Genomic DNA, 22,783 nt, shown 5'->3' on the forward strand with positions numbered 1-22,783 from the left:
ATATATATCTTTAGTTTTTGGGTTTCAAAATTTTGTAATTGATTTGATTTGGTATTGCATTAGATTTTTTTTTGGTTATGCGGCCAAAAAAAATTTCAACATGTTCCGGTTGACATTGTTGTTGGTAGGAACGTAGCCGGCCAAAATTTTAAAATTCCGGTTAGGTTCATGAGAAGTAGGAAAATTTCCGGTAGGGGCTACAAACTTTGCCCAACACTGGCCTCAACTCCTCAATATCAAAGTTAAGAAGTACAACTCTAAGTACATATCTTGTAGCTAAGGATGTGCATCTCTGTGAGAAGGTTTTGCAGGCCAGAAGATGTTAGTCCGGAAAAGGCATATACTGCAGATGTTCGCAAGGTTTACTACATACAGTGAACTGAAGGATGTGCATATCTGTGAGAAGGTTTTGCAGGCCAGAAGATGTTAGTCCGGAAAAGGCATATACTGCAGATGTCCGCAAGGTTTACTACATACAGTGAAATGATAGCTGAGGTTATCTTGGATGCAGTATGTGGTAAATGTGAAGTATTGAGTGAGACTTCCATTCAAGATTCTTCTGAAGACGAACCATTCAACCACGTCTTTTTTTGCTCTTATATTTTGATCCTAAGAAAGGCATAAAGCCGAGCTCTTTGAAAAGCTCCACTAACAACAGGACATGGATGACATATATATATATATATATATATATATATAATCCAGGGGAAGAGATCATGGAGTAGCAATAAGAATGGTAATCTATCTCTCCGCAGGCATTTTCGATCATTCTCATCATTGAGGCCACGTGTTGGAGCCTCATTGGCTGATGGCGAGAAAGTGGTGGTCATTCCGAGTGTGGAAGGGCACAAAATGACCCCTTCTGTCGTTGCATACAAGAAAATCGGGCATCATGATGATGGTAATGTTGGAAAAAAGCAGCATGATGATGGCACTACCACTAGTAGTATTGGTGAGGAAAAGAAAAAGAACGATGACCATGATGGTGATGGTGATGGTGAGTTTTAGTTTAATCACCAACTATTATAAGCCTTCTACAATCTTTTTGCTGGTGGCTGCCCTAGGAGCAGCTATGCTACCCTTTTCCTCATGGGTAGCACAAAAACTAGTTACAATAACCAGAAAAAGGAGAAGTTTTGACTCCAAGGTCCACAATGAAGGATATATGGCTCAAGCTCACTACTTGTCTGGTGTTGTGGATGAGCATTATGAGTGACAGCCAAGAGTGCGACAGAGACGCGGCTGAGAGCCATCTGCGCATCGGCCGAAAAACGGCCGAGTGACCGCCACGAGACGGTTCAGAAACGGCTGAGCAACGGCCGAGAGATGGCCGAGCTTCGGTTGAGAGACAACCGAGAATCCACACGGTCAAGTCAATTACCCGGACGAATAGCCAGCGGACAGTGCCCACCGCTGATGGAATGACCGCCGCAAAGAGGCCGACAATCCGAGAAATACCACAAGAAGACCTAGAAAACGAAGATCTAGAAAATGAGGAAGTAAGAGGGGGTTAGGATTTGGGAAGCAAGGGGCGCAAGGAGTGAGTGGCTAAGATTGGCTCTTGCATTCTTGGTATAGATTAGAGGAGGTTTTGGTTTGGTAGGGTTGGATGTCGTGATGTGGAAGGTCCAAAGGTCGAATATAGAGGAAAAAAAAGGAAAAGTTGGACAACCATAGAAATGTAAATATTTAAATACAAAAACAAATAGTATAATAAATAATAAAATAGCTAATTGGTTAGCATTGAGGAATATGATGGTTGGGAAAAGAAGAAATGGTTTAAATCTTGACTACCGCATAAAAACGAAAGTTTCTTATTTTAGGGTTTGTGAGAATTTGTCTTCCTCTCTTTCTTGAGTTTAGGGTTCCTCGGGTGTGGTGCAAGCGTGGATATGGGGGTCACTTCTCTTTTTTCTTCTTTTACTCCAATTATTTGTTGGGGGTTCCAGTTGCTTGAAGGAAGGGAAAAAGATGGAGAAAGAAGGGCCTTGATGAGGAGGCGAAAGAGGTCATGGATAGCTACAACAACAAAAAGATGTGATGACCATTGCTCGTGAGCTTAGGCTACATGAACTCAAGGTCCTTCCTCCAATATTACTTCCTATTTCCATGCAACTTCTCGTTGTATTCCTGATTTGTAACCATTTGTTGTATACCCTATTTTAAAAGGGGGGATATCTTTTTGAACGCATTAGTGGGTGTTGTCGTTTTAAGCATGAGTACTTAATCTTAATCCCTATTATCGTGTGTTAATAACCAAGTTGTCAATGTGATGAGAGGGAGAGAGAGAGAGAGAGAGAGAGAGAGAGAGAGAGAGAGAGAGAGAGAGAGAGAGAGGAAATTCCTTGAAGTTGAAGATTCCTTGAGCTAGGACTTCTTATCAATATTACATAATACAAATAGTTTTAAGGTTGCTTGTTTTAGAAGTTGACTCTTTTTGTTGATGATAGTGACCCGATTGTAGGCATAACTTGTATAAATGAAACCCTCTTGGGAGTTTTGATTAGGTCATGATCCATGATGAACATGGATGCATAACTTTTATTCTCTAATTGTAAATGTTTATAAAATTTATGGCGAATGATAGTTAGTACAAAACCATGCTAAAGAGTTAAGGACTCACAAAGTGGACTGTAATTATTGAAAATTTTATCATTGACTTTCCAAACCACATTGGGAATCTCTTTTTGTCAAGATCTCTCTTTTTTCTTGAGTTGGGAAATATTATCATGTATGGATGGATGGATGGATATTAATTTGTTGAATTACTTGTCTATAATTCAAGATTTTCCTCCCAATGTTATCATCATTTATCAAGTGGATGCATTTGCATGATAGGTGGCCAATGGCATCATTGTACAACCATAATTGTCTATTCACATTTTATCCCCCTACAAAGCACGCAACCAATGGTATAGTTTATTTACATTTTATTCCACGACAACCACAAGAATGAATGGACGGATTTCACATTTAATTCCTTTATCATAATAACAATCAATGGACTATATTCATCCCATGTTATTCCTCTCTTGTAAGCCAAAAACAGTTTATATAGTAAGATATTATTGCAAAAATTGCTTGCACATTTTCACATGTGCTTTCTTTAAAGTCTTCTAGAAGAAGGGGAAGAAGGGGAAAATAACAACAAAAAATTCAAGTGAAGGTTTTGAAACTCATTTTCACACACAATTTAGGAGGTAAGATAGTGTGTAATGTGTTAAACATCAAACCAAATACATGTTGATTATGCTAGCGTAATTGATACACATAAGTATCCATTGTACACATTCTTCATGGCACTTTTGTAAAGGATGTTCAATAAAGTTAGAACAATGTTAGGATCCTTTATTTCCTTAAAATGAAGCAAACAATTTGCACGTCATGTGACATTGTGACATCATTATCATAATCCTTCTACCCATGTGACCAATAAATGTGATTGCGAGCTACCATAGTCGCAGTTGCACATATAGAAAGTGGCAAAGTTCAATCAATTGGTGATCACAACAAAGGTCATTCAACATAGTTAACACAATTAGGGTTTTCTTGGAACAATTTTAAAGGGGGAACATTTGTAGAGTTTGATGTTGTAGTGAGCAAAAGTTGAGAGTTGCTGAATTGGCAATAAGTATAACCACAACTATTAGTTAAAGTGATCAAAATCTGATCAATTAATATTTGGACAAATCAATTAGGGAATATAGTTATCAGAGGACTAGTCAAGAAGTAGTACTCTTGGAATGTAATTCCAAGGTGCGCCTATATGGCCATATTAATGTAACAAAATCAAACATGCATATTGTGATACAAGAATATGGCACAAACTACAATGTTGCATTCTATGGACCAATATCAATCCGTTCTTCACAACAATGTAATTTGCAACCACGTTATGGATTGTAATCAAAGTATAATTAGAGAGAGTTTTTTGGGCTCCAATGTGATATTGTAAGATCTTGTTAAGGATGTATGTGCCTCACAATCCACCATGTTGAGTAATTTGTTAAATATGACATCATATAATATAAATAATAGTCCTAAACTTGAGGGAGGTGGAATAGTGTCCACGTGGCAAATTCGAAGGGTTTCTAATCTTGTGAGAGGTACAATAGTATACATTTGGGAAATCAAAGGCGGAAGGGTTTATAGATGGCAACTTTGGTAGGGGTAACTTTTTATGGATGCGGCAACTTCCTAAGCTTGTGAAAGGTAGAATAATGTGAGTTTGGCAACTTGATGCGGCTCCTAACCTCAACACATTTGTGTTCTTGTGGGTGTGGCAAGGTCTTTAGGTAGAATAGTGTGTGGCATAGTATGAACCATGCGTACCATTCGTGTTCGAGAATGATTCAATCATTCGAGATGGGTAAACACCCTCGAAGAATGATAAATACCATACTTTTGGTTAAATTATTTACTATAAGGTAAATATTTTTTCAAGGTAAATTTTTTTTTAAAAATTACAAAAATTATAACAAAATTAAAGAAAATTACAAAACAATTACAGAAATTACAATAAAATTACACCAAAATTACAGAAATTACAGAATTTGTATAGAAATTACAGAAATTACTGCAATTACAACGAAATTACAACAAATTTACAGAAATTACAGAAATTATACAAAAATTACATAAATTACATAAATTACAACGAAATTACAAAAAAATTACAAAAATTACAGAAATTATACAGAAATTACAGAAATCACATAAATACAAAACAATTACAGAAATTAAAAAGAATTTATAGAAATTACAAAAATTATAAAAAAATTACAAAAATTACAAAAAAAACTACAAAAATTAGTGAAAAATTATAGAAATTTCTGTACATAGAGTACATACTATGACCTAAACATTCAACAACTTTAAATCCTATTATTAACCCTTAACATACATGAATATCGTTGGTATGCAGAAAGTAATGACCGGGAGAAGGTGTACGATGCAAGCAACAGATCGTTCCAACAGTAGGTTGTTGAAGGAAAAGGGGGAAAAGGGGGGGAGAGCAGAGCGTAGCGTTGATGTGCAGAGGAAAAGGGGGGAAAAGGGGGGAAAAGAGGGGAAAAACCCCCCAAAAAAGGCAAAAATAACAAAAAATAAAAACACACGAATTTTTTAATATCATTCGTGTTCGTTTTCCAACGTAGGAAAACGAATGATGTAGTAGATGAACAAAACTTTACATACTATGGTGTGTGGTATGGTGGCATCCCAAACCTGTGATAGTGGAATTATGCCAGAAGGTAGAAATTGCACTTGAATGCATTAGAGTATCATGCCACAATGTTCATATCCTTAGTGTAGAGATCATGACATGAGGATCAAGATGTTGAACAAATGCCATGAGCATAGATTGTCTCTTGCGCATGTATGAAATCAAATTACTAGAGCAATTGTCAATTACCTATGATGATTTGAACTTGCAACATTAATAAATTGTAATAATGTGATGTATAGAAGGCAATTGGTTGATCCTCACATACAATCATTTGACAAGGGCCTCATAAGGATGCAAGGTGTAGTGAGGTAACAACCAATGTGAACACAACACCATAGGAGGATCATATATGGATGCATATATATGTATATGGTGTGATGACCAATACTAATCGTGTGTTCATATCAATAACGCATAATAGGATCACACACGAATATATAGTACTGAGTGATAATCATTGCATTTGATGTGCAATAGGTAGAGGGACCAATCATCGCATAATGGGATACAACATTTATCGAGGCATAAAATATTGAGTGCCAGGGTAATGGAATGAAGATCCCCATAAGAAGCATTTGGTGACATAGGCTATCGAAGCCCCGAACAAAGAGGTTGGAAGAAGTTGTATGGATCGATCAAGGATGGGGCAATAGTTAGCGATCACGTAATATGGAGCATGCAGGTCAGGATGACGACAATGGGGTGAGACTTCCTCGAAAGAAGCGATGGGTGGCCAGTAAAGTATACCCATCGGCCAACTCCTTCAACTGCATCGTTCCTTCTTGCTCGATGTTGAAGACGAGCATGTGTGTTTGAGATAGATAGATAGATTATATTATCGTCTTTGGAGGTCAAATATGACCTATGAGACCAAAAATATTACATTTCACGTGATACGTGTGAAAGTGAGTAGTGACTCTCGATGTTCAAGAACTTTACCAATGAATGTTGCAATCGAGAGTGCACATTGTGGTTGTGAGAGGAATTCATGCAAAGATTGGGCTCGATCGAAGAGATGTGGAAAGCATGGTCGAATATGATCAAAGGCAGAGCATTGTATCAAAGTGTGATACTCAGACTTGCGAACTTGTTTAGGGCAAAGTGTGCATAGTCGACCACTCTCATCACTTGTACCCCAACGCCCTGTTTCACATCGCAATGCATGTGAGCTAAGTCGCATGGAAGCAATGGTTCGAATGGCAGATAACGGTATGGGCTCTAACATGTATGGATGTGTACGATTTCCCCGTTCCTCAAAGAATATGGTTTTGTAGTTAGGTGCAACATGTGTAGTATAATGTGTGAAGCGTGAGCCTCCACATTTGTCCCATGTCATGATACATTGGCGTTGCAAAAATGCCTCATTTACTGAGGAATCTAATGATGCATCATGAAGCAAGTGTCTCGCATCACATCTACCAAACCATTTTTCTATATCTTGCATCCAACTGGAACACAAAATTTTGCTTTTATGCGTCTTTTGGATCTTTTTGCTTGCTTCCCATGCAATTCTAGGAAGTCGATGTGAGGGACTTTTTTGAACCTTAAGCATGTATTCAACAACCCTTTCCATGGCCATGATCTCAATGGGAAGCGATTCCGTCTCAAGGAGGAGGGTGTAGGGCGTTTGTTTCTTAACTTGTAGAAACTTGGTAAGAAAATGCTTTTGGACATTTTCAAACTCTTTCCACATAGATTTAGGGATACCGCCCCATACTTCCACCCCATAAAGAAGAACCGGTGTCACCAAAGTGTCGAAAAGATATTTCTTGAGGACCCAACACTTAATATCTCCAAGATTGCATGTGTTCAAATGCATAGTATGCTCACTTGCCCGCCTCTAAGCGGCGTGTAGCACATTCATTCCATCTATGATTTGAAGGAACTTTAAGGCCAAGATGTTTGAAGCTTTCCACACATTCAAGTGGCTCATTGTTGTACATAATGCATGGTTTATCTCTTTTTTGGCTCTTCACAAGCATAATCTTTGTTTTAGAGCTATTGACACTTAATTTAGTATGCATGCAAAATTTTTCCAATGCCTTCATAAGCTTTTGTGCATCTCCTAAAGTATTTGCAAAAAGCACTACATCATCTGCATATAGCAAAAGCATAATCACAACATTCCCAATGGCAACTTCTTCAGCACATTCTTCCTTTGCAAACTTGGTAACCATTTCTTCCAATTCATCAATGCATAGACCAAATAGTGTTGGTGAGAGTGAACATCCTTGCTTAACACCAATAGTGCTTTTGAAAAAATCTGAAAGTTTATCTCTCATGCGCACACAACATATAACCTTCTCATAAATTCGGGAAATTGAAAGCATATATTCACTTGGCACCTCAAGTTCTTCCATTCACCTCCAAAGATGCTCACGAGGTACCATATCAAAAGCTTTCTTGAAGTCTACAAAGCAACAATATAAACCTTTACCTCTAAGGCGACTTTCCTCCATTAATACTCGAAGGGTGATAAGGTGATCAATGGTGCTATGGTGTTTCCGAAAGCCAGCTTGTCCATAAGCTCTCTTACCACTTTTTTCAGCCCATACACTTATCTTTGATTCCATTATACATCCAAATAGTTTTGCCATTAATGAGCCAACCATGATGGTTCGATAGTTGTTTACATTATTTATATCTCCACCTTTATGTAAAGGTTTGATCCAATTTGTAGACCAATCGTACGGCATACCATATTGCAATGCATCATTAAACATATCGCTTATCCATATATGTGCTTCCTTTCCCGTCCATTTGAGCATTTCAGCCTTTATACATTGAAGATCACTTGCCTTTCGAGAGGCCAATTTCTTAAGTCCTATGCATATATCTTCAATTGTAAAGAAGGGAGGCATATGTGAAAGAGAACCATAACACATCATCTTTCCGGCAAGAGATAACTCATATAAATTCTTACAATGCATAGACAAGTCATGAAGAGTTAAGTAACCATAACTCTCAACACGTTTTCCCTTTAGATTTCCCCAAAATTTAGCACATGCATGTGCTTTCTCTTGCGTTTGGATAAATTGTTGAGTAACTTCCCATATTCTTCTCTTTCTTTGAATAAGCCTTTTATACTCATGCAAATGCTTCTGGTAATTCTCTTTATCCTTAACTACATCCAAAACCATAAGGCACTTTCGAGCTTCACGACATTCTTTATCAAACCATTTTTTCCTAAGTTTCTTGGTGCATTTCCAAGATGTGCGGTTGGTCGAAAAACATTTGTTTGTACATGAGAGAATGACTTTCTTGAAAGCTTCCCATTTGCATTCTAGTGTCGCACCATGTTGTATCTTTGTCATTTGTAACATATCCTCAACCATCTTGGAATACATGGGTGCTCGCTTAAGGTTCATGCTCAAGTGCGGTTGTTTATTATCTTCAATAGCATTCTCACAATCAAACCTATGCATACATTTGAGATCAATACATAAAGGCCTATGATCGGATTCCGGTGTCCATTCACCAAGTGAGAATTTATGTATACGATCCAAAATACCTTCAGAAAGTAGCACATAATCAATCACACTATTTCCGTTGTGTTTTCTACATGTAAAACCATTTGTGTTGGGCCATAAGGAAATACCATTTGCAATAAGCAATCCGGTACTATTGCACATTTGTAGGAGTAACTTCCCAAATTGGTCCGTATCTTTTTCATCGCTAGAAGAGCGGTTATACATTTGCATATCCTCTTGCATCCTTGAGATATGTGGCATGAAAGATTCTTGTGAATCAAGTTGGAAACTTCTTGTACGAGCATTCATGTCACCAAAGACAATAACTTCCCCTTTGGATTTGAAATAAGCAATATCATCTTTTAGATTGGCAAACGGTTGATCTTTATCCAAACAAGCATAAAAGTTAGAATCTTGATGAGGAATGTAACATCCAACTACAAAAGTGGGCAAATAATTAGGTGTTTCTATTTTGAGCCATATGTAGCATTTATTTTCATCATTTTTTATGATTGAGACATATTTCTCTATTTCCTTCTTAATCAAACATGCCACCCCTCCTTGTCCTCTTCTTTGTCTTGGATTTTTCTTCCATATCAAAGAGTGTACATTATAGTTTCCTAAACCTTGAATCCTTTGAGTATCATGCTCCCATGTTTCAACAAGAAGTGTGATATTCGAGTCATCGGTGAACCCCTCTATGCCAAATCCTGCATTCCATGGGTATCCATTGCAATTCCAAAAACATAGTCGTAAAAGGCGTGGGTTAGTCTCATAGATCACATGTCCCTATTTGCCTACATTTCCATCTTTAGGCACATCCTTAACCTTGTTTTTCAATCTTTCTTCATATGCTTTACGACGAGCATTTTGTTGTGAGATAGTACGATCTTCACTCACAAAGAATTGTGTACCTTGAGGTATACCCAACTATTTTCGAGTATGATCCGCTGCTTTGTATCATCTGTCATTGTGCATACAATAGGCCTTTCTCCGGAGCGAGTAACACCATGTTTCCCAACTCGGTGTGCCCCATATACATTCACATCTGACATCCCATAATGCATGCTAAAAAATTCACCAATGGCCTTTCCAAGGGATGCGGGTGTTTCCATACTCTCTTCTTTAATCCCACGGACAACAATGTTCTTTGATCGTCGTTCACGTTCTTTCAATTCTCGGACATCTATGCTTTCTATATTCTTCTCTTGATGCATCACATGCATATTAGATGAATTTGATAGCACATCCCCACCACATACATCGGCCCATGACTTCGTTGTACATACATTTTTCATCTCACTTACATCCCGCCTCATCGTGTCCAATTTTTCTTCTTTTAATGCTTCCTTTAACTCAATCTTGTTAAGCCACTCATTTGTTTCAAAAGAAGCTCTTTTACATTCTTGAATCTCTTCTTGAAGTTTTGCAACCACTTGTTTAAGACTTTCATTCTCAATGACAACACTTTGGAGCTTAGTATTCTCTTTCATTAATGTCCTAATCTCTTCACCTTGCTTGTTTATGGTTTCTTGAAGAGAAATCAAGCGACTCATAAGCATTTTGTCCATTGCATTAGAATCGAGATTTGTTGGTGATCTCGGCTCATTATCAATCATACCCCCCAACTTTGCGGCGGTTTTACGAGTATTTGCCATTGTAGGGACAAACCCTACGGGAAAAGAGAGACAGAGAGGGAAGGAGAGAGAATGTACCTTTCACTCGATTTAGGGCTTCAAAATCTACCTTCCGTTTGAGGAACCGTGGGGCAAAGATGGCTGCGGATGAAAATGCTCATAACTTCTCGCCACGGTAATGGAATTCAGTAAATGAACATTCTTTAGAAAGCTCTTTGAGAGTGCTTTCCAACGAGCTATAGAACGTAGAAAACTATGGCCGGAGTGAACTTACAGAGAACTTTGAAAGAGAGAGAGAGAGACACACACACACACACACACATTTTTTAGCGAGGTTGTGTGGGTGGTTGGGATTTATGCCCCTAACCAAGTGACTCAACGTATTGCACTATGGGGTTCACTCCTTCAAACCCTATGTGTGGGCTGTCCAGGATTACTTATGGTGATTTTAACATGTGTGTTGATGCATCTCAATCTACTTTTGAACATTCAATCATGGATAATCCTGAGCAACTTGCTTGGGATTCATTGCTATGGAGGTTTTGAAGTTGGATGTTTGGACATGGTTGCATGGGAATGATCCAGGTTTTACTTTCCAATCTACTCAACATAGACAAACATGGAGACGGTTAGATAGAATGTATGTGATGCATGAGGATTCTTTTTTACCGAAATCACTTCATATGAGAGTTCTACAAGATGTAGGAACTTCAAATCACTTTCCTATTTGTTTGGAGATTTGTAGTCATGCAATTGACATGTATAAATCCTTACTTGGAAAGCCTCCATTATGCTTTAACTCTTCTCTTTTGCTTCAACCTCACTTTGATTCTGTCATGGAGCAAATTTTGATAATTTTTTCACAAATAGTGAATCTTAAAGGAGTTAAAGCATGAGATATCATGTTATGAAACATTAAGATCATTCATCATACGTATGGAGTAACTAATGCTCAACGGAGAAGAGGACTTCTTCGACAATTCTCACATGTTCTCTCCAAGTTTAATGCATTATTGATACATGCACCATTAGATGAGGAGCTTTTGGATATCCAAAGTCAATTGCAGATTATTATTTCTATTTGCAATGCCAAAGTTATCGTTATGCGAAGATGCGCTCAACTGAGGGATGGGCTCATAGATAATCAATGTCAATCTCATTTGTTTTTCCAAGCGTTACATCCTATTTACTCGATCTAATTTGGTACATGTGAAGCACGCAGATGAATTGATAGTGGATCCTACTACAATAATTGACATATGTGTTCATTACTTTAAGGAGTTGATTGATCCACAATTGTTAATGACAAATGAGGTGAGTAGAGCACGTCATGAGTTTTATGATGTGGTTGGATGTATTGTGCATGACCTCATTAGTCATGAATTGGATGCGGATTTCACTAAGGATGAGGTGGACATGGTTTTAAGGCATCTTCCTAGTGGTAAGAGCCCTGGTTGGGATGGCCTGACAAATGAAGTTTTTAAGTGATATTCGAACATTTTAAAGGGGCCCTTAACTTTGATGTTTCAACATTCTTGGCATTCTGGTTGTATGCCGTAAGCTTGTAAGCTTGATCTAATTAAATTAGTTCCAAAGGTGGCATCTCCCGAGTCATTTCATCAATGGAGACCTATTTCTTTGATGGGGGGGTTGTATAAGATATTTACAAAGGTCTTGGCAAATAGATTACAAAAGTATTTGCCAAAGTTGATACATCCCGCCCAATATGGTTTTATTGCAAGTAGGAATATATTGCATAATGTGTTGAATGTTCAAATGGCCATGGATTATGCTCGAAACACTCGTCAAGGGTTGATTATGGTGCAATTAGATTTGGAGGAAGCTTATGATCATGTTAATTGGTCCTTTGTTGTTTGGGTTAATGCATACAATGGGCTTTGGACCTCGTATGTCTCGCCTCATATTTTCGTTAAGACAAGATGTTGTGTCTCGAGTAATGCTTAATGGGGGAGTTACATTAGATATTTCCCCACAAGATCTGTTCGTCAAGGATGCCCTCTTAGCCCATTGTTACTTGCTATTGTTACTCATCCCTTGTTAGTGATGCTATCGAGGCTTGCAACAAATGGTGACATTGTGGGTCTACACCTTCCGTCTGGAGGGCAACTAGTAGCACAAGATTTGGCTGATGATTCTTTCATGTTTCTAAAAGCCTCAAGAGAGAATCTTGCGAAGGGGATGCTTGTATGGAACCAATTTGCATTGGCATCCGAATTACATATTAATTGGAGGAAGTCTAGTCTCATATCATGTACTGAAAGGGATTTGGAATGTTTAGGATGGCAAGGCTCCGTGGTGAAGAAAGGCTCTATTTTTCGACACTTGGGCTATCCATTAGGAATGAATGTTACAAATGGTCAATTGATTGAATGTATGTCTAGTAAGTTGAGGGATAAGTTCATGTATTAGAAGTGACAATCTTGGCCATTTCATGTACGCTTGAAGGTTGTGCAATGTATTATGGAACCCATGATATTATATTACTTGCCATTGTTGCCATGGACAAAGAAGGCTTTGCATTTTGTTTTGTAACCTCTTCGATATTTGTTGTGGAAGAAGAGGGATAAGATGGGAATCACTTGGGTTGTGTGGAATCATCTAGCAACCCCTAAGTGCTTGGGGGGAGCTGGAATATTTGAGCTTATCTATGGCTATGATGGCTTGTATATTTTCATTATTATAAGACATGTGTTCAAACTCACAACCATGGATATCTATTGTTCAATATTTCTTTGAGAACAAGGGTTTAACACATGGGAGGACAACAATTAAGGCTTCATGGTGGCAATTACTGAATGGATGTATTTCACTTAGGATTCCAGGCTCTTCATGTGTTTAACCCTTGGTTACCTCATGGCAAGAAGCACTCTTTGTTATGTGTATGGAAACCATCATCTAGTAGAGAGCACTGTAATTCTTTGCAAAAAGAGTTACTTGTGTCTTCTTGGTTATTATGCTAGCCAAGAAAGGAGAGATTGCGCTCTCAATTTAATCGTTTGTTTTGTTTGGGAGTCAAAGAGGTGGAAGATATGGTTGAAGCTCCATCTCAAAGAATTTTGGAGTTTGTTGAAATGCGACAATTATTACGCATCCTGCCTATTTATGGGTTTATTTGGCAACAACTACAAAATATTGCATTGATGCAAGGTCCCTTACCTCTACAAACAGGAGAACAACCGTGGATTGATTGGTGTTTATGAGTTCAAACGCCGTTGTTACAAGTGACTATTAATCTTTTGTATCATTGCTATGTTGAGTCTCTTGGATGGTTACCATCTAAGGCTCAAGAAGAATGGAAAATACACAAATCTCATAATGGGTGGTGGCATTCTAAATTGCCACTTGTAGCAAAGGTTTTCATTTGGAGAGTTTCGATTGGAGGATTGCCATTGAGATTAGCTCTAAAGCGTCGTGGAATACTCATTCAAATGGAAGATAATACTCATTGATTTATACAATGTCTGATTGCTTGTTAGATTTGGAGTTACATTTCTCAAATTTGGCACCGTTCAAATGGAAGATAATACTCATTGATTTATACAATGTCTAATTGCTTGTCAGATTTGGAGTTACATTTCTCAAATTTGGCAAGTTTGATCACGGTGTTATTTGACACCGAGACAGTGGGTGTTTGCACAATTTACACAAGGTTGACCCAAAATCAGAGATGGATATCGTTTTTCTATTTCTAAGATATTGGGGATTGCGCCATAATTGGAACATGTGCAACACTTCTATATTCGATGGTAGACATGGAGTGAAAGCATATATCTATGAAAGTTGAAGGGAGTACTAATGTGACAATTTTATTTAAAATGGAGCAAGTGGAAATTCTTTCCTCAGTGAAGTCTTGTTCGTCTTGCCTATTGACAATTAAACATGTTCCACTACCCATGTAGTGTAGTGTAGTTAGTGGGTGACCATACTCCATTGTCACACCCAACCCATTGTAAGTAGTATTTTTCAGACACATTTATTAACATAATTGTGTGTTTTCACCAAAAAGAAGAGAGAGAGAGAGAGAGACACGCACACACACACACACAGAGATATTGAAGTGAGGGGAGAAAGCAAAGGTAAGGTTACTAGTAGAAAGTTGGAAAGAAAGGAATGAGTGAGTGAATGAATGAATGAATGTGCATGTATGTAAATTGTAATGATGTATGAGTACATACATATATGTATGTATGTATGTATGTTACTAATAACTATGTATGTGTGCATGGGGATGGGGGTTGGTGTTGAGAGAGACAGACAGAAAGACCAGACAAGAGAGATTGAGATATGTACACACACACACACACACACACACACACACAGTGAGTCTTAACACCCAGTAACATTTTTGGCATCTCTCTCTCTTCTTCTTCTTCTTCTTCTTCTTCTTCTTTTGTTTCTTGCTTTCTTTTCATTGCCACCATGAGCAGCTCCCCCAGAAGAAGTAGAAGAAGAAGAAGAAGAAGAAGAAAGAACGCTAAGGATAACTCTGATTCTTCTTCTTCTTCTTCTTCTTCAGAAGAGCTCATTAGAGACCAACTCCTCACAAATTCTTCTTCTTCATCATCATCATCTTTATTAGACCCTAATCTTCCGCAAAACCCCAGTCTTGCGTCTTCTTTAGATCCAAATCCTGTCTTAAACACTACTCTTAATTCCGGAAATGGAGAACTACATTGTTTTCAATCCTCTTTCTTCTCTTATTCTCCAAATGGAACACAAATGGCTGACGGGACGACGGAGAAGAATGAGAGGAAAAAGAGTCGTCATGAAAATGGGTTAACGGGAATCAACGATCATGAATCGATATGCAGGACCCATCATCAGAATGGAGCATACATCGAAAATGAATCAGAGAAAAAGATTGATCAGGAAATCAATGATGCATCAAAGAAGAAGATTCATGATCCAAAGGCATTATCAGAAATTGGCGATGAATCCAGGAAGAAGAAAAAGATGATGATGAAGAAGAAGAAGCAGCAGAATCTCGTTTCTTCTTCTTGGGCACAATGCAAAAATCAGAATATTTTCTCTTCTCCTTCTCCGCCCATAGGGGTGAGTACACGAGCAGAGACTCAAAATCGTGTTTCTCTTCCTTTGTTGACAAGATCAGAGAATCAGAACCAAGCCTCTTCCTCTTCTTCTCCAAAGATGGCGAAACCAAAGAATCATAATCATGTCTCTTTGGCGTCTTCTCCTAAGAAGGTGGAAGAATCAGGGAATCTGAATCTTGTAACTTCATATTCTTCTCCCCAGAATGTAGGACCAGAGATTCAAAATCACTATTTCCCTTCAGAAATGAGGTCAGAGGATCAAAATCGTGTTTCATTGTCTTTTTCTCTGAAGAAGGCGAGATCCGAGGATCAAAATCTTGTCTCTTCCTCCTCCTTTTCTTCCAAATCTTCAGTAAAGAAGGCAAGACCAGAAGAAGAAGAAGTTCATGAGAACCATGCAAAAACCATAAATGGAGATGCATCGGCAATCACAAAAAACCACAACCAAATACTGGGCCCATTTACCAGGGCGACAAAGACAGATTTGTCATTGAGACACCGGCGCGATATGGGCCGGTGGGGATGTATTGACACATGTTGTTGGGTGATCGGCTACATATGTTGCCTCTGGTGGATGCTCTTAGTCCTATACAAGGCTTTGCCTTCTCTTTCTGAGGCAATCTCAGGTCCTCTTCCAGACCCCCCGGGTCTTAAACTCAAGAAAGAAGGTATCCAAGCCAATCACCCGGTAGTCTTCATACCTGGTATTGTCACGGGGGGACTTGAGCTTTGGGAAGGTCACCCTTGTGCTGATGGCCTCTTTCGTCAACGTCTCTGGGGCGGTTCTTTTGGTGATGTCTACAAGAGGTTGGTTGGCTTACATTTAGTTATTCTGTGTTTTCATTACAATTTTGCGAGTTATTCTTTTTTCTCAAAAACAAGAAAGTATAAATTCATAGGAAGCAAAGAAACCACTATTGTATGGTATAATCTACATTGGCAGAGAGAAATATATTCTATGGTATCATCCATTGCATTGGAAGAGAAAAAACAATACCATGGTATAATTTATTGGAAGAAAAAGCTAAACTATTGTCTGGTAAAATATACCTTGGAAGGGAAAAGCGAAACTATTCTATCGTATAATCTATATTGTAAGAGAGAGAAATATTTTGTAGTAAGTCCTAGCCTATGGAGAGTTTTGGAAACAAAAACTGTCTACAGTGTAATGTATTAAAAGAAGAAAACTATCTATGGTATAAGTTCTATTGGTAGGTAAACTATTGAAGGTATAATGTATTAGGACTGTACTATAATCTGTTGATAAACTATCTAAGGTGAAAAGTATCAAGAAGTACAACTATCTGTTGTAAAGCCTTTCCTAAAGAGAAGCTATCTAACTTATAATGTATTGAAAAAACTATCTATCTATCTATCTATCTATCTATCTATCTGTCTGTCTGTCTATCTTTTAAATTATCTTAATCTATTGGAAGAAAAATGAATTATGGTATAATGTACTTACACAGTTCATACCTAAAAGAATATCAAGGGATTTCTAGATATTAGCATGGGGAAAAAATTCTGAATGTTGAGTTCTATTATTTATAGAAACCCAAAAACCATAAAATCCATGAATGATGCTTGGCTAATTTCATCTCAAAACCCCGTCAGATGCATATGAATTCTAATCTACAGTCGGAATTCCAATCTGGACTTTTCTTAACTTGTTTACCAAATCATCTCTTGTGAGGCATCCTTCTACATCTCTAACGACTACTTGTATTGGTGTTCCAGGCCTTTCTGTTGGATGGAACACATGGCATTGGACAATGTCACTGGATTGGATCCGCCAGGTGTTAGAGTGAGACCAGTTTCAGGACTGGTGGCAGCTGATTATTTTGCCTCATTTTACTTTGTATGGGCTATTCTTATTGAGAATCTGGCAAAGATTGGTTATGAGGAGAAAAACCTTCACATGGCAGCTTATGATTGGAGGCTATCCTTTCAAAACACAGAGGTAGCTCATCCATCTGTTTCTTGTAAAGTTCGTAGTACGTTCTGAGTTGCTATATGCCAATGCCTATCTATTGTGATGTGTTTCCTGAGCAGCATTCATGTTTTGTGTGATTGTGGTGATTATTGATTGCAGTTACGTGACAAGACATTAAGTAGACTGAAGAGCACGATTGAACTTCTTGTGCAAACAAATGAAGGGAAGAAAGTGGTGGCGGTTCCTCATTCCATGGGTACTTTGTATTTTCTTCACTTCATGAAGTGGGTTGAAGCTCCTGTGCCAATGGGTGGTGGTGGGGGCCCTGACTGGTGTGCCAAACACATCAAAGCAGTAATGAACATAGCTGGTCCTTTGCTTGGTGTCCCTAAAGCTGTTTCTGGCCTCTTTTCAGCTGAAGCTAAAGACATTGCAGTAGCCAGGTAAGAGGACTACAAAACCAGTGTTTTCCCTATGCTACATGTTGCTAGTTTGGTCTGCTTAGTTTGGGGTTGTTATTCTCGTTTGTTATTATTCTCAAATTGGGCAGTAGTTTTGAATGTCTTAAGATACTACCAGTTTGATCTACTTAATAGAGTCATCATGGGTTCAACTTTATTCGAGTTTGTCGCAATCAGTGCTCAAAGCAATATAAGGTTGCTTATGGCTTTTGAATGTTAATATTACTCTGTTCTAGGTTTATGAAGGCTTTCTAGACCTATGAAATCCTTAATGCTGCAGAGGTTAATAAACAAGATGTGTTAAAAGTAGAAAAAGTAAGGAGGATTTCATATAGGGTTCTGATTTTGGCCTTAGAATTGAAGTGCCAGCTTCCAACTAATCTATACGTTTTCAAATACATGCTAAATCTACACTCATTTGCTGTATCAACATGTGAAGTATGTGTAGTTGACCTTTACATGAGAATTGTAAGTCTTATTGTGTCATGTGTCATGCTATAGGTTCTATTTGGTATTTCATCTTTTATATGTCTATCCTTCTCTTCAGGGCACTCAATTTGTTCTTGTTGTTTCTCTTTTTGCATCATTATATAGGTTAAAGCTTCATTTATTGGATGTTGGTGTTTTAATGGCATAGTTATAATATGAAGGATGAGGAGAGTGATAGAAACTATTTTTCTTTCTGTCTTTGGATGATTGATCGGGTTTACTTTTTCTATTTGTCCCTTAGACAATTTAATAGTTCAAGATTTCGGACACAAGGTTGAGGATTTCTGTCTGATGGTTTTATTTATCGAAATTATGCTCGTCTTTCATATAGTTGTTAAGGAAGCCAGAATTATGAGTTAAGATGTCAGTGGTCCCCAACTGTATGTTAGATTAGAGATTCTAGAATATTATTTAGATTTCTGGCTGGTACGTAATCAGGGAGTCCTATTTTCTATGGTTGTCTTGAATGCCTAGGGGTTCATAAAGAATGCAATAGCTAAAACCTTGGAGTCATCAACTCTTCCATTTTTGTTTTTGTTCATGCAGTTATTTTGATTTCTCAGGACTTGTCGCTTTCCGTTTGTATGTTTGGGCCTTTATTTTGTCATTGCATTTTTTAACTAACAATTATCATGGCTGAGGTTTTGGCTAATTGCGTTGAGATAGACACTCTGTTCATCAAATCGGACATTTACTCTTGGGTACTGATGACATGAGTAGGATGGATGGTATAATTTTTGTACAGCCTAAGTTTTCAATTTTGCAAATTTTGACCGTAGTTTTCTTAGCTTATATTGATGGAACCATATGTCAATATTGACTTTTGCTTCCTCTTTTGCTTTTACTCCTTTTTTCTGTTCATGTGTTCTCACTGCTACTTGTATCGTGTACATTGTAGAACATGTGTGGCAACAAATTAACACTATCTTCTGTTCTAGTAAAAACAACTATTCTGTTCTACCTTTGAACAGGGCAATAGCTCCTATGGTCTTGGATTCCGAGATGTTTAGTTTGCAAACACTCCAGCACATAATGCGAATGACACGATCGTGGGATTCAACAATGTCAATGATTCCCAAAGGTGGTGAAGTCATATGGGGAGGAACTGATTGGTCACCAGAAGAAGGCTTCCAATGCTCATCTAGAAAGAAAGAAAAAGATGAAGTTTCAAAAGAACTAGGTTCAGACGGAAAACCAATGGCACATTACGGAAGACTACTATCATTTGGGAAAGATACATCGGAGTCACCCTCATATGAGATGAACAGGAAGCATTTTAAGGAAGTTAAGGGGGGTCTCCCTTTAAGTGCAAATTTGTCTTGCGGTGGTGATGTGTGGACTGAGTATCATGAGCTAAGTTGGGATAGCATTCAAGCAGTGGCAGATCATAAGGTTTATACTGCAAATGACGTTTCAGAGTTGCTGAGATATGTGGCCCCAGCAATGATGCAACGTGGGGATGCGCAATTCTCACATGGACTTGCCGATGACCTTGATGATCCGAAATATCAACACTACAAGTACTGGTCCAATCCTTTAGAGACACGGTACTTACTATTCTTCTTCCCTTTAAAATGGTTGCATGCATTGCTAAGGGTTGTCAAGGTGGATCATTGTACCTTCTACTCATTTTGCATGAATTGTTAAAAGGTTTCTAAGGAGGAGCACTATATGTAAACCTTTATCCACCCTTCAATCATTTTCTATGGGGTGCTGAAGGGAACAGTAAATGTCTTTTCATTATTCAAGCATGGATTGCCAAGGAAGATCACACCCTTTGCTACCCTTTAATCATTGCTTCAATTGTAAGTGTAGCACTCTTATGTGAAACCTCTATTTCACGTGTTTGAAGGCCTAGCTAGAAAATCCCTTCTAAAGTGTACACTTATGTTCATAAGATGTAAAAGAAGGGCCTACCTAGAAAACCCTTTTAAGGTGAACTCATGTTCTAGTGTATTGCTTATGTATGAGTGCCCCAAAAAGAATCTTTGGCTTGCGATTGTCTTTTGGTTAAACATGTGAAAATTCTCCATCGTTTGGTTTAACATTGTGAATATTGTTCTCAACAAAGTTACGACATTTTCCTATGTAGGTTACCTGATGCACCTGAGATGGAGATATATTGCATGTATGGTGTTGGGATCCTAACTGAACGATCATATATCTACAAGGTATTCCCGCAACCCGAGAATTGTCGAATACCATTCCGCATCGATTCAACTGCCGAAGGGGATTCAGAAGGTTGTCTCAAGGGGGGGGTCCGTTTTGTTGATGGCGATGAGACGGTTCCTGCGCTTAGTGCTGGCTTTATGTGTGCGAAAGGTTGGGATGGTAAAACACGGTTCAATCCCTCTGGTGCTGCCACATTTGTGAGAGAATATAACCATTCGCCCCCGGCTAACTTGTTGGAGGGTAGGGGTACACAAAGTGGTGCCCATGTTGATATTATGGGAAACCTTGCTTTGATTGAAGATATTTTAAGGGTTGCAGCTGGAGCTTCAGGAGATGAGATAGGTGGGAATCAAATCCATTCAGATCTCTTAAAGTGGGTAGAACGAATAGATTTGAAACTACAATAAAGTCATAGCGAGATTAGTTTTGATGCATGTGTTTTCCATTTGAAATCACAATGATGTAAATCTACACAAACCACAGAATTGGGATACGATTCAATGTATATGAGAAAATTAGCAAAATATACAAAATCCATGTATAATGAATGAGCACAAAGCAAATATAGTATATAGCTTGAATACATAGATTCTAGAGTTTCTATTGTTATCAGTTTGATGATGTAAATTGATGCAAAACACAATCAATTAAATTAATCAATAAATATTTGTACTATAGCAAATTTAATAGTAGATGTATTGGATTTAGTTGTTCCTCTCAATAATTACGATAATATAGATTGATGCAAATGCAATTAGTGATAAAGTATACCCAACATCAAATTTTGTTAGGAAGTCCCAGATTTACAGTTTATTTGGTTGATTCGAATGATTACTTGTTTGAGAAACACAACCTTTGTATATCATTTCATTCTCAGCTTGATGCAATGAAAATATATGCTCTCTATTAAATTAGGAATACAAGAATTTATTTATGAATGTAACAATAATAGATTGACAGATACGTGATATTCGTGATATTTGCCATGTGTGATATTCGAGAATACAAAATGGCCCCAAGAATATCATAAAACCATTTGTTTTTCAAAATAAATTTACATAATAAAAATTATTTGATTCACTAAAAGATTAAATAATATACTAATAATAACTAATTCATTCGTTAATAATTAATTAATTCAATAATAATTAATTAGCTCACTAATAATTAATTAATTCACTAATAATTAATTAATTAATTAATAATTAAATAATTAGGGTTCCATTCGAAATTAGGGTTTTTGCAAAACCTTGAATTTGCAAGCTGAGAATATTACTACATCCGTCGGGCAGAGGATGCAGAGGGAGGTGAGGATGTAAATAGAAAATATGGTCGAAATTAAGGTTTCGATTGAATTTAGGGTTTTCAGTTGAAGCCCTAATTTTCAAATCGAGAACAGGATATAGGGGAGGCGAGGATGAGGCATTGTCATGGACATGATATAGGGAGAGCCGAGGATGAAGTGAAAAAAAAAAGTTTTTTTTTCAAAAAATAAAAAAAACGAATACTTTTAGAAGCATTTGTATGCATTCGTGAGGCCTTCCCCACGAATGTGAATATGTCAATCTCCGGTTACAATATTTCATTGTAAGAAAGACATGTTATCTATACCAAACTCTAGATGGAACCCTTGACTTCAATCTTGAGAGACCTTCCCAATAAGCTAAGCTTGACCACTTTGATTATTGATAAATTTATTTTTCTCAATGCTTGCATGCTTCAATTCATTCATCTTAAGTAGGTGTTTGAATAAGAATGCATGTGATGTGTGATTGCTATTTATATGTGATGCATGATAGCCATGAGCCATGCTGCTCATCTGAGTCACCATGTAATAACAATACTACATAAGGGTTTATTATATGGTTCAATCTTCTTTGAAAGCTTAAGAGCTATGGAAAACATTGTTGGACACGTATTAAAAGAAGGTGGCCGTCACAAAGATTTATCTGATTCGGCACCTATGAAATCTTCGGATGAAAGAATCCAATTTGGTCAAAGCACATCTCAACGAGTACGAAAGCATAAATTCCCAAATTTCAGCACAAGGGATGACTATCAAAGACGAGCTGAAAGCTCTCTTATTGATGGGTAGTCTCCCCCCATCATGGGAAACTTTCGTAACGACTATGTGTATTGCGTCGGCTACGATCGTAAAGTACTCTGAGGTCACAAGCTCCATCTTGTCTGAAGATGCCCCGAGGAAATCATTCACACATGAATCGAAAAATGATGCTTTCATGGTGCAAAGTGTGACTGATCGACCAAACAATCGAAGAAGACGTTCTTGTTGATGGGTGGGGGATGATGCCTAGAATGGCT

General features: G+C 37.7%; 1 protein-coding gene and 1 long non-coding RNA gene across 3 annotated transcripts; one reads left to right on the forward strand and one right to left on the reverse strand.

The window, feature by feature from the left end:
• Positions 1-319: 319 nt before the first annotated feature.
• On the reverse strand, positions 320-593 carry LOC147866290 (uncharacterized). The gene is made up of 2 exons (XR_015529565.1): positions 474-593; positions 320-365 (listed from the first exon to the last, which is right to left on the reverse strand). It is a non-coding gene; the product is annotated as an uncharacterized LOC147866290 (long non-coding RNA).
• Positions 594-14,722: 14,129 nt separating this feature from the next.
• On the forward strand, positions 14,723-21,046 carry LOC147866291 (phospholipid:diacylglycerol acyltransferase 1-like). Of its 2 annotated transcripts, none has more exons than XM_087316662.1 (5): positions 14,723-16,213; positions 17,144-17,366; positions 17,499-17,782; positions 19,261-19,836; positions 19,940-20,080. In XM_087316662.1, the coding sequence occupies exons 1-5, from the start codon at positions 14,775-14,777 to the stop codon at positions 20,004-20,006; spliced, it is 2,589 nt and encodes an 862-aa protein (XP_087172788.1). In that variant the 5' UTR covers positions 14,723-14,774; the 3' UTR covers positions 20,007-20,080. The 2 variants fall into 2 exon arrangements, with proteins under 2 accessions (XP_087172788.1, XP_087172787.1); XM_087316661.1 differs by lacking the exon at positions 19,940-20,080 and adding an exon at positions 20,382-21,046 and having other exon boundaries at positions 14,839-16,213.
• The last annotated feature ends 1,737 nt before the right edge of the window (positions 21,047-22,783 follow it).

The sequence above is a fragment of the Azolla caroliniana genome, unplaced genomic scaffold, assembly GCF_043228905.1.
Source record: "Azolla caroliniana isolate FFs.n. ecotype wild unplaced genomic scaffold, voAzoCaro1.0.p SCAF_3, whole genome shotgun sequence".
Taxonomy (NCBI): domain Eukaryota; kingdom Viridiplantae; phylum Streptophyta; class Polypodiopsida; order Salviniales; family Salviniaceae; genus Azolla; species Azolla caroliniana.